We start from the raw sequence: 13,039 nt of genomic DNA, 5'->3' as shown, positions 1-13,039 counted from the left end.
CCTAAGACAGTCAGTACTTCACTCCCCCTTCACCTTCTCCAATCATGGAGGTCTTAGGGCTGGCTCCAAACTGAGCCACATGGTGACTTCACATAGGAGAGTGTTTCATGAACAAGTATCCATAATTTAATTTTTTATTCACAGAAAACCAAAAGCACAATAATTTTCTAATTATTAATATTCTAGAATTTTATGAGCAATTTAATGAGAGCTTATTATTGCTTTGGGAAACAATTCTTCTAGACAGAAGGTCATAATAGAAGCTACTATTATTAATATAAATTTATTTAATCCTTCTTGCAATCCCCTCAAGAAAATATGAATTTATAGTAGTAATAAAATATTTAAACTCTTCATTCAATTTAGCTGAGATCATGTCAATTATTAATATCTTTGTCTTGCTATACCAGCTCAATAGTCTATCCATACTATTTAAGTATTAGGAGGTTTTCAATTACAGCAGTTACCATGGAACTCTCTCTCTCTCTCTCTAATATTAATGATCTCTCAGTGTAACTTCAATATTCCCTATAGCCTGAATCAATTGGCTTAAAATACAATAGTTCCACATGAGAGACAATGAAAATACCCTTAGTTAATTTTCATGCCTTAATCACACCCTACAGCAAGAGAAAGCTTTTGCTACAGAAAATGTCAGGGACATATAACACTCAACTAATACAGTTCTCCTCCACTGTCTCTGTCTTCATCCATGGCCATCACCAGACACAGGAGCTTCCCACAGTGCATTGTTTCTGAAGGGCTCTTTTTAACTCTAAATTCCATTTAATGTTACCAATGTGATAAGCTGTATGTAGTTTGTTTAGTAAGTATATGCCTGTACATACCAAAATATTCAATATGATTAAAGGACAAAGGAACAAGAGTACCATTTTGTTTATCTGTAACTGTGGTTCTTTGAGTGGTTATTGATGAACTCACACATATGGGTTATGCGCCTCCGCAGAACAGTCATTTCGAACATTCTAGAGCTGAACAGAGTTTAGGCAGAAGTCCTGCCCACTTCCTCTGTGCATGCTCTGGACATGGCTCCTGCCTGCCTCTCAGTTCCTTTTTGTCTACCGCAGTGGCTGGGAGTGTTTGGAAAGTTCTCTGCCCCACAGGCTTTTCATACAAAGTTTATCTCAGGGTCCCCTCCTGGGAAATGTGCAGAGTTCTTTCTCTTATTTTTCTTCTTCCTCCTTTCCTATCTCCTTTGAGTTTTTCTCGTCCTTTCCTCCACATACTCTTCACATAGCAGCGCTCCAAGTCAAAACAGTCAAGGGGAGTTTGGAAAACCAAGCCCATAACCTAGAAGTAATGAGCTTCTGGGAGGGACAATCGGGCCTCTGCCACCAGCTAGGAGTCCAAGGCCCACAGGGAGTCTGCACCCCATATCTCCCAGGAAGAAAACCACTGCAAGGGGAAACTAGCCTGGCTCTATATGTGTGTGAGAGAGGGGGGGGAGTGTTTTGGGATTTTTACTTTATTGCCTGTTGTCCTGAGAAACATTTAACTGAAAAGCAAGATATAAAAATAAATAAATACCTTGCTAGCCTGTTTTTTCGCCTCCTGGACTCAGGTCCAGAGTCACAAAGTTAAATCCTCTTGAATTACTATTTAATTACTGGCTATTGCAATGGAAGTGGGATCCAAGTGACATCTGTGGCAGACATTTTTGGCACAATGAAGTGATAATATTTCTCAGCCACAGGTACACTGGTGCAGTTCAATTAGACATAAATTAAGACTGTACACATATGATACCCCCTTTAAAGGAGTTTTCTGTGTTTTTTGTGAACTGCTCAGAGAGCTTCAGCTATTGGGCGGTACAGAAATGTAATAAATAAATAAATATACTTGAACTATCACTGCCATTTTTGGTCCTCACCATAGTCTCTAGACAAACTAGTTTTGCCAGTTTTAGTTGAGCTTCAAGCAGAACCTGAGAGAAGGTGAAAATAGTTCAGGCCACCATAATTAACACTGCTGCAACAGACATATGTACTACTATCACAAGCATTTATTGATCATAGAATAGTAGAGTTGGAAGGGGTCTATAAGGCCATTGAGTCCACCGCCCTGCTCAATGCAGGAATCCATCCACCTGACAGACTGTCCAGCTGCATGTTGAATGCTTCTAGCGTGGGAGAGCCCATGACCTCCCTAGGTAATTGGTTCCATTGTCGTACTGCTATAACAGTCAGTCCTGTAACTTGAGCCCATTAGTCTGTGTCTTGCCCTCTGGATGATCAAACAGCCAGAACATCACTGTTGATGGAGCAAAACTCCCTCCACTCCCATTCCCAGAGAAGTTTTAAGAAGTTTTCCTCTTCACCATTTTCTATGATGGGTCAAGGACTGTGCAGATCAACAAGGCCAAACTAATTGGTGTTACCCAGGAATAATCACATGTAAGACAGGCCTAGAAGAGAAACTGACAGAGCAACACTTGCTCCCACCTAGAACAATACCAAAGTGCCACTAAGGATCTTCAGCCAATACTTCCAAGAGCTGTGCTGAAATTTCTAGCCTGACTTTTTCAGCACATTGTGGTGTGTGTGTGAGAGAAATGAATATCCCAGTGAAAGAAGGGGAACAGAGTTCCATTCAACTTTTAAATGTAGGAGGTGGCCAAAGGATCTTCTTTCAGGGTTTGTTTGTTTTAATTTTAAATAAGTCCCATGGGCTATCGAGACATTCAGAGCATCAGAGTAAGCTCCCAAAGTCCCAATCTTGCTATCAGGTGGCTATTTGCTTGGAGGCTTTAAGCCAGGCAGGAATGCTCAAGAGACTGTGTGGTCTCCTGGGCATTCCAAGAAGCTAAAAGCCTCACTGCTAGGAGCCCCACAGCACTATGATAGTATGCTGGGGGGGGGGGGGGTGTTAAGTAAAAAACACACAAATAACTCCCCCTACACTTAAAAGATAAATGAACCCTTCCCAGTGCCCAATGAGAAATTACATCAACATTCTCCACTTTCCTGCAAAAGAAACATAAAAAACAAGGCCTCTTTTGCAGGGAGGAAAGACTTCCATGAAAGTAGAGGGCAGGGTTTGGCACAGCAGGAATACTTCTCTTTCAGAGGCTTTGGGTGGTAGGCCTGCTCTTGCTTATGGAAAGCACTCCCTAACATCTTAGAACAGCTATTCAAGAGCAGCAACAAACCACATAACAGAGATACAAACCCAGGGAACAAACCCAGGTGCCAACTCTGTCACCCAATCTGCTGTTGCAACCCCATTACAGGACCTAAGCATGTCAGTCACAAAATCAACCGTTCATCTGCTCTTCTCTCTACATCTGCCAGAAACGTCCTTCTACAGAACGAACAGGCCAGAATAAACATCTGACATCAGTAATGGCAATGTATAGAAACCAATAGGAGAACATTTCAACTTATTAGATCACTCTCGTTACTGATCTTAAAGTGGCTAGCCCGGACCAAATGATATTCAAAGAGAAACTCTAGCATGAAATTACTGGATTGCTATTTATGAACAAGTTCAACTCTGAATATAGATAATGGTTTCCTGCCCCACTAGGTGTTAATTTATTCAGCAATGCTTACTATGGCTTAGTATGTTATCTGAACATGTTATTTGATGAAGTAGCCTGTAGTCTACAAAAGCTTGTGCCATAACAAAATGTGCTAGTCATTAAGGTGCCACAAAACTTCATTGTTTTTGCTGGAACAGATTAACAGGGCTATCTCTCTGAAAAACGTTTTATGCTGAGTCAGATTGTTGGTCCATCTCACCCAGTATTATTACATCTAACTGCAGATGCATAGGGTTACACCAGAAGGCCTTCTGCATGCAAAGCACTACCACTCAGCTCTGGTCCCTCCTCTTGCTAACAAGTTGCACCCATCTCTTCCCAAAAGTGTCACTTAAAAAAAAAAAAAGGAGAGGCCCTGCTGTAAGCTTGTTGTATTCACCTCCCCTTTGAACATGAACTCTACAACAGCCGCTTGAAGGAAACTACTGTATAACTCTGAAATTGTTCACATTATCTCCGTTTTCAGGCTGATGTAACACAAAACCAGATTTCATAAAATGAAAAAGAAGAAAAGAAGACTATTTCAGCTATTGGATTTCCCTGCATGTGCTGCCAAAAAACATTAAAACCTCTCTTACCCGTGACTCAACTCCTTCTGTCAGTGCACCTCATTCATAACTGCAGCCCATTCATCAGCACCAATATGGCATTTAGTGATTAAAAGGGCTCTTTTGTGTGTGTGCAGTTTTCCTTTAAAAGAACGTGCATGAAGTGATAAAAAAAAAGTAAGTCCCTCACCTTGCATTAATCCTTGTAGAGCTCAATCCTTTATCTGTTGCTATATATATAAAAAAACCAGTCAAAGCATTCGTGGGACAAATATCCATGCTGAAGTCACCCACAGTATAAATCAGAAGTAATCGTGGGAATATCGTAAAAGAATTTACATGGGCATAAGAGCTGTACACAAAAATACTCATATAAATTTTGAAAATATGTTAAAATTGCAAGACCCCCCACAAAATAAATGTCACCCCACAAGCAGTTTCTAACTGCCCAGGTATTTTTGGTCTTAGAAATTGCTTGTTACCAATACTGTTTCTCTCCCTGTAAAAGTGCAGTAACCAAGAATAAATCTTATACCTTTACTGATAGCATATGGAGTATCAAAGATCCTGTCTGCCCTCATTAGGCTACTGTTTATGTGGTGTGGCTACATCAGGGTCAAATTAAGCCACTGAACTAAACTCCATCCCAGAATCCCAAATATGTATACTTTTTCCCATTCAGTTGCCAGGCCCTAAGCTCCTCCACCAATTACCATAGTCCAAAGAGTCATCACCTGAAGAGGTGCTGCATTTGATGCCCATCTGAAGTGTGCCTTTTCCGCCTAAGAATGTCAAAAAACGCAGAAAGCCGTGCTCTTATCCCAAATGCTTCCCTATGCACTCCAACAAAGCCAGCAGCAAAGGTTCATGTGCTGACAGTGATTTAAATATGCCCTTTCTGTTCACATACTGGCACCACTGCAGTGAAGGAACCAGTAAGGAGGAAAGGAGCAGTGAATGTGGAGAGGCTGATGAAGGTGTTTGCATCGAGGTGGCAGATAAAGAGGCAGTGGAGGAGGAATGCTAGAAAGAGGACATGTTGATGACAGAGTCTAAATGTGGGATTCACGGAGCTTAAGAACGTAAGAGCCATGCTGAATCAGACCAAGTGTCCATCTACTCTAGCATTCTGTTCATACAGTGGCAAACCCAGAAGTAGAACATGACATGAGTGCAATAGCCCACTCCTGTAAATGTTCCAAGCAACTGGTGCACATAGGCATACTGTCTCTAATTATGGAGGGTAGCATATAGCTATCATCACTAGTAGCCATAGATAGCCTTATCCTCCATGAATTTGTCTACTCCCCCTTTTAAAACCATCCAAACTGGTGGCCATCCCTACTTCTTGTGGTAGCAAATTCCAGAGTTTAACTATGCACTGTGTGAAGAAGTACTTCCTTTTATCTCTCCTGAATCCCCCACAGCTTCATGGGATATCCATAATACTGGGTTCTAGTATTATGAGGAAGAAAAATGTCTCCCTATCTAGATTGTCTCCCTATCCACTTACACCACACTATGCATAATTTTGCACACCTCTATCATGTCTCTACTCAACCTTTTTCTAAGCAAAATAAGAACCTAAGAAGAGCCATGCAGGATCAGACCAAGGGTCTATCTAGTCCAGCACTCTGTTCACACAGTGGCCAACCAGCTGTCGATCAGGAACCCACAGGGAAGACACAGGTGCAAAAGCACCCTACCACCCATGATCCCCCTCAACTTGTGTATATAGGCTTACTGCCTCAGATACTGGATGCAGCACATAGCTGTCAGGACTAGTCACCATTGACAGCCTTCTCCTCCAGGAATTTATCTAACCCCATTTTAAAGCCATTCAAATTGGTGGCTATCACTACATGTTGTGGTAGTAAATTCCACAATTTAACTATGCACTGGGTCCTGAATCTCCCACCAATCAGTTTCATGAGATGATCCCAGGTTCTAATATTGTGAGAGAGGCTGGAAAATGTCTCCCTGTCCACATTGTCCACACCATGCATGATTTTGTACATGTATATCATGTCTCCCCTTAGCCTCCTTTTTTCCAAGCTAAACAGTCCCATTACCTCTTCTCTCGTAGGGGTGGTGCTCCACGCCTTTGATAATCTTAGCTGCTCTTTTCTGTGCTTTTTCAGCTTTACGATATCTTTATTTAGGTGTGGTGACCAGAACTGTACACAGTATTCTAAGTGTGGTCACACCATCGATTTGTATAAGGGCAGTATGATACTGGCAGTTTTCTTCTCAATTCCTTTTCTAATTATGCCTAACATGGAGTTTGTCTTCTTTACAGCAGCCGCACACTAGGTCGACATTTTCATCAAGTTGTCCACCACAACCCCAAGATCTCTTTCTTGGTCAGTCACCACTAGCACAGATCCCATCAGGTTATAATTGAAGTTGGGATTCCCCCGACCCCCAACATGTATTACTTTGCACTTGCTTAAATTGAAACAGTCCCAGATGTTGTTAGTTTTCCTCGTAAGGGAATTGCTCCTGCCTTTCTTTCATTCTAGCTGATTTTTCTGCACTTTTTCCAACTTTACAATGTCCCTCTTTAAGTGTAGCGACCAAAACTGTCGCTGCACTCAGCTTGATGGGTTGGCAGTGAACTTGAGGAAGGGTGAAGTGGGCGATGGAAGAGTTGCAATGGATGCGGGGTAGGCTTGGTAGTGGAGACAGTAAAGGAAAAAAGAAAGAGATTGCAGTACATAGTACTGGCTGAGGGAGAAGATGAAGATCTAATGGCTATGGATTTAGAGTAAGTAGCACTGAAAGGGGAGTTAAAGATGAGGAGAATTTGGTGATAAAGGACATTTTGGACATGAACAGTCAGCTTGAGGTTATACGATTATTATAATCTTCATTCCTTTTCTCAGATATCATTTCTTGTAACAGGTTAACATTCCAGAACTCTGAAATGATGCATTTATTTCCAGGTTCTTTAATCAGATGATGTAGAAGAAATTATATATAGCCTAATCATTAATCATAAATTGAATTCTTCTTTATAAAACAATTAGCTTCTATTAAAATACTCATTTATAATAAGAAATGACTGGTGACTTACTAGAGTCCTGAACTGAATAGAAATTAAGTAATTCTTTCTTTGATATATGTTGCTAATGTGCTATTTTGGGAGATCTACTCTACTACTTGGTAGTCAGGATTAGAATGGTCATTAATAGAATTATAACTTCACTGCCTAAATTCTCTGCTCCACAACTTATTCTATACCCAGAGAGCTCCTATTCAACAGCAATTGCAATGCAGATCAAGAAAAAAACCAGCTTATAGTAATGCAGATTTTACTTAGCATATTTTCAGAAAATATATTAAATTATTGGAAGGTACTCAGTTTGAGTTGTCTTAGCAAGCTTCAGAGACCTACACCATAGGCTTCAGTGGCTAGGGTAGTTACTATTCATAATTCATTTCATACACTTTTGCTTTTTGCTTTATTTCTCTTCCTGCTTTTGTCATAAATTTCAGGAACTCCCTGGCAGCTATGCAAAAGGAAATAGAATGGACCCTTTTGCACAACAGGCCTCTGATGCTGAGAAAACAATCAAGCATAATTAGATGATTTTTAAAAGAAGTTTCATTACACCTTTTATCTAGCAACTGGTTTTCAAAAATATACCCATTTCTCTTTCTCTCATTAAAGCTATCCTATTTATTCTTAAAATCATTATATTTATATCTATACCCCATCATTCCTCCAAAGTATTCAAGGGCAACATACACGGCTCCTCCCCCCATTTTATCCTCACAACAACCCTGCAAGGCAGGTTATTATATTATTTATTTATTTATTTATTGCATTTTTATACTGCCCAACAGCCAAAGCTCCCTGGGCGGTTCACAAAAACTAAAACCATTCAAAGTATAAAACAAACAGTATAAAAACATGATATAAAATATACATTAAAAACTGATTAAAACATACCATACATGATTAGATTGATAGCTAGTTCAACACTCCAACTGAAATATCACATTGGTTACCTGAATGATTCCCAGGGCCCAAGATGGGCCTACTTCTAAGAAAATAATCATTGTCTTTGCTGCATCAGACCAAATATCCCATTATTTCAATAGTCTGTCTGCAACAATGTAGAGGCAGACACCTCGCACTGCTGGCCCTGCCTAGAACATCAGACAGCTTCCCCAACTTAGCCCCTGATGTCCACACATTGAGCATGGACATCTGCAAAAGAGAGGCCCATAGACCTCTATGTGCGCAGGCTTCCACAGGATTGGGATCCCCTTTAGATGACTAGCATGTGCATGAGTAGCTACCTCTCTTCCCCCTTTTCAAAGTATGTTTCTTAAGGAGCAGATATTGATATTTAGACAGGGAAGAGTCTGTGAAGGTGCCAACATTCCTTTCGGATAAGAAATGACGGAACATTGGGAGGATTCAGATATGGGAGAGAAATCTTAGAATTGGCATTTTCTATAAACTGGGCTATAAAAAGTGTTTCCTACCAGCCAATAGGAGGTGAGTAGCAAGTGGCAAAGGGAAAAAGGGAAAGAAACATCAAGGAATAGTTGGGAGGAGATAGAGCAAATGTTGACTTAAGCATGCACACTCTAAAGGGGGTTATATTTTAATCTGAGCAGAAATTCTAGTATGCCTTGATTCAGCGCTCGCAGTGTGGTGGGATACCGTCTCACTTCTTTTCAGGAAGACATACTGAGTCTGGCTTAACCATTCTGCTCCTCCTGGCCCCAATGTGCCTGTAGTTAAATAGGTCATGTGTTCTGGAGCCTAAACTACAAGTTCATCATGAGCTGTATATAAACATCACAGTTCATTACAGGCAAGCCAGCAACTTCTGCTCACGCTGAGCTCATGAAGGTAAATTCAATGGACCTAATGTCCATAGATATCGTGGCGCTCAGCACAAATGTGGCCCTCAGAGCAAAGAGATTTTGAATTAATTGGTGGAATCAATTCAGTGGGTCTTGTTCAGGAAAATTCCACCCACAAAGCTAGTGGACTGGGTCCATTTTGGATAGATATGGTTTTTTAATTGCTATTCTTTTTCTCAGGCCAGTTGTTTTATTACTATGTTCCTCAACTGACATAATTTATACAGATAAGAAACTTTTTCTTCTAAAACACATGCATTTTAAAATATTAATTTTGTATCCCTGCGCTATGATGCTGCATAAGGAAACAAGTTGGCAGAGAGAGTTCTACTTTGCCTTTATTTAATAATACATATGGAAAACTGAAAGGGTATTATTCAACTCCCAACAGTGTTATTAAGAAAGAGAAACCATAAGGTTACAAAGTACTGAGGTAGTGAAAGGCATAATTAAAAGACATCATTGCCCTAAGTCAAATCTAGCATCGAGGTGACTAAGGGCTGACATTACAAATCATTACTTCTCTTAAAACTACAGAAGCAAAACAAACATTCAAGAGGCAGTGCTAAGGGGGTTACCAAATTTTTAAAAACTGCCTAAGGCATTATTGGGGAAAAGGAGAGGGAGCAATCCAAAACACCACTTCAAAAGTTTCTCTCTGAAAAGAAATCTAAATGAGTAACAAAAACATTCCCAAATGAGGCCTAAGAAACACTTCTTACAAACAAATATAGTCCCATTTATAGCAGGCAAATGTAATAATAAATGTAATAATAAATAAATAGTAGTTTGTAGAAGAACATAAGTACTCTGTTCAATGGCCAACCAGCTGTCAACCAGAGACCAACGAAGCAGGACATGATGCAACATGGTGTATCATATGCCGACAAGTGACACACACAGGACATCTGAAAAAATATCAGCATGTCAAGTCTGGTCAAAAGTCTTTGGGGCTGTTTCAAGCATGACACACTTCTTATATGAAAAGCACTAGTAGAGCACTGTAACGACCAGAAATACATCTATTTTGCACTGCATATACATGTGAGATCATTTTAACCAATAGTGACTTCTTCAAGAAGGTGTAGGTGCATTGTGCATACATGCAACAAAATGTGATTAGTATGCCTTTCCTTAAACAGAAGCACTACTTAGTGGTCTTGTGCCACTAAACATAGACGAAGCTATGTTGTCATATTAATATAGATTTCTTTGCCAGATCAGATAATTTAGAGAGAGAATTATTTTGTGCGGGCAGGTGTGCAATGCCCCTTGGAGGACTGCTTTTGTCAGCACTTTTGATGAGATTAACAAAAGAAGCCATATCTGAGACAAGATGAATTGCTATCCACGGTGAACAAGAAAATCTAAAAAGACTTTTCAGCAGTCCCCACAAGTGACTACCAAATAAAGTATATTTAAATTATATAGCGAGCCCCCATCTTGAAAAATTCTTCATAGTTCAACTTGTTCCATGACTAAGGCTTTTTTCCAATAAATTCGTTTATAGCATCCTGAGACTATTCTCCCTTTTTTGTGTTCATCTTGGATGTTCACCCATCTTGGATGCATGTCGCAACGATAAGAAAATGATTTTGGTTAATCCTTTGAACATCTTTCATTCTAAAGGTAGAATTCCATTTTGGAGAAGCTTGCGGGGGGGGGGGAGGGAAGGAGAGCATTCCAGTGGTGGGCAGGGCTGAAGGCAAAATGTTTGGAGCCAAACGTAAAAGGAGCACGACCAAAAATAACAAAAATGCCAGCATATTTCAAAGTTCTTACTATCAGTAACTAAGCCTTAGGAGAGGCATTTTGTCATGTTGTAGCTGGTTCAGGCTCAGTCCTGAGGCAGGCTACGGAGCATATCTGTCTTGAAGGTCAAAAGGTAGGCAGAGGTCAAAAGTACAGGCAAACAGTCCAATGGAAGCAGAAGCAAAGAAACAGGGCCTTATCAGAAACCCAGGAGTCAGCAGCACAAGACATCACTCCAAGGAGAAACAACATCGAGGAAGAAAGGTTTCAAAGTACTGGGAGCTGAAATAAGATGGGTGTTCCAGCAAGCAGCAGGTATCAAACTGAGTGCTTCTAAGCTGGAGCTTCTAGAGAATTTAGCAGCAGATTTCTGGAAGAAGTGTCCTTGTGAGGAGGGCTTTTCTTTGCAAGTGGGCCCTTCTCACACGGGTTGCACTGGCCTGCCTCTTGACACTCTCAGGCTAGGTGGTTGCTCAGCCTCTGTCTCAAAGGCGGAGCTCTTGTGGGGCTGGATCTTCAGCTCTCTCCCCAAAGGCCCCAGCAACTCCTGGTCTTCTGGCATGGGATCCTCTTTGCCTCTGGGAGCTTTAGCTTCTCCTCTGAAAAAGATTCCTTGAGCGGGGGCATGACACATTTCAACCTTTTAGAATAGGGAACACCTGGAAAACTACCAAATGACCAGTAATTCTGGAATGCAGCATGGCTATTTGGGGAACCCTGCAGGGCCAGGTTGGGGTCCCAGGTGGGCCAGATTTAGTCCCAGGCCTGAGGTTCTGCATCCCTAGTATATACCCTACACTTTAAGGCGTTTTTTAAAAATATGTTACCAAGACAATTTATATATGCAACATATATACACTGCAACAAGATAAGCATGCGTGCGTGTGTGTGTGTGTGTGTGTGTGTGTAATCATCTGTTTTGCTTATGTTACCATGGGGAGAGGTAACGAGCTTCTAATGCAGGACGCTGAAAGTTCCACTCCCCACTTGCGGTTCTGAAATTTTCCCAGGCGTTGTCCACCAGTCTATCTTCAAAACCATAACTAGTAGAATCTTGGTATTTTTAAATTTTTTTAATACTATTTGTATTGATTTTCAAGCAAGGACAAATACAGTAAACACACAGAGTAAAAGAAAACACTCAACAACAATATAAATGTTCCCACAGCACCACTATTAAAAAGCATGGGTGTTCATTCCTTCAATAAGCACTTGATACAGAAAAAGATGCAGGTTAAGTTAGAACCTCTGACCAAAGGGATTCCTGAGTCATTGGGGGTCTAGGTTCGCCAGGATTCATATTAATAAATGTGAAAAAGTCCAACCAGTTTTCCACAAATGTGTCTGATGTTATTTCTCCTCTTGCTAACCTGCTATGTTGTGTCAATTTATCATTTAAAGACAAAAGAAGAGCTGAAAGTCTAAGGACACTGAATGCTGCATCAATAAATTCACACATGTGCAAAATTCCAATGAAACAATACACCATATTTACTTATTTTGCCATTTCTTTTAAAAATACACTTTTACTTTCTCTTTCATGCACACATACACACACAGAGTTCATATATTATATTTTCCTGGATTTTCTCCAGCTTAACTAACTTTAACAGCTACTTTGCTATTCCTACTCTGGAAACAATCTTCCTCCATGAATCCTCCCTGCCCCCTAAATATTGGAGCTGTGCCAGAACTGTGATTTTATTTCCGTATTTTAATCAAAGTAGTCCTGGGGCTATAACTGAAGCAAGGAGAAACAATTAAAGATGTGAATAGAAACAGAAATGCAATCGAAATGTTTAAAATACCTACAAACAATATCTTACCTCATTCCTTCAGTTGATCTATTCTGATAGTTACGGTAGAGCTGCGGGATACCCAGCATGGCTTCGGTGAACACAGCAAGGAAGCCCAGTGTTTCAACAAAGACAATCGAGTCAAGAGAAAGGTAAGTGATGTATCCTGCTACTCCAGTGAAAGCCAGAACACATTGCGCATAATCTGTAAACTTGTTCCAGTGCCAGAAATAGTTCAAGTCAAAATCTGAAAGACAATGTTGATAAGTAAGAAACCCAAGATTTACAGTGTTACCAGTTCAGTTTACTACTTCTTACACTTAAAAGAGTAGAAAAAGTAGTATTAGATTATGTGGACAATGTAAAGAAACTATCACAAACTTTTGAGCTGGAAGACAAACTGAGAATGTAGATAATTTCACATTGATTAGCAATAATCATTAGTAAGAGCACTAGCAATGTGAGGTGGTGATAGTGGAGGAAATCAAGCAGATGAT

General features: G+C 40.3%; 2 protein-coding genes across 3 annotated transcripts in view; both read right to left on the bottom strand.

Moving 5' to 3' along the window:
* The window catches only part of TXNL4A (thioredoxin like 4A), a 246,335-nt gene that overhangs the window by 141,238 nt on the left and 92,058 nt on the right, over window positions 1-13,039 (bottom strand). The gene's annotated exons all lie outside the window — the stretch shown is intronic.
* SLC66A2 (solute carrier family 66 member 2) overlaps window positions 1-13,039 on the bottom strand; it is a 90,190-nt gene that overhangs the window by 15,867 nt on the left and 61,284 nt on the right. For both annotated transcript variants that reach the window (XM_063130484.1, XM_063130486.1), the window contains one exon: window positions 12,573-12,789. In XM_063130484.1, the coding sequence (XP_062986554.1) occupies window positions 12,573-12,789 (217 nt within the window). The remainder of the gene's footprint in view (window positions 1-12,572; window positions 12,790-13,039) is intronic.

Source organism: Elgaria multicarinata, chromosome 7 (assembly GCF_023053635.1).
Source record: "Elgaria multicarinata webbii isolate HBS135686 ecotype San Diego chromosome 7, rElgMul1.1.pri, whole genome shotgun sequence".
Taxonomy (NCBI): domain Eukaryota; kingdom Metazoa; phylum Chordata; class Lepidosauria; order Squamata; family Anguidae; genus Elgaria; species Elgaria multicarinata.
The sequence above is the reverse complement of the archived record's forward strand: the minus strand, read 5'-3'. Positions and strand labels throughout refer to the sequence as shown.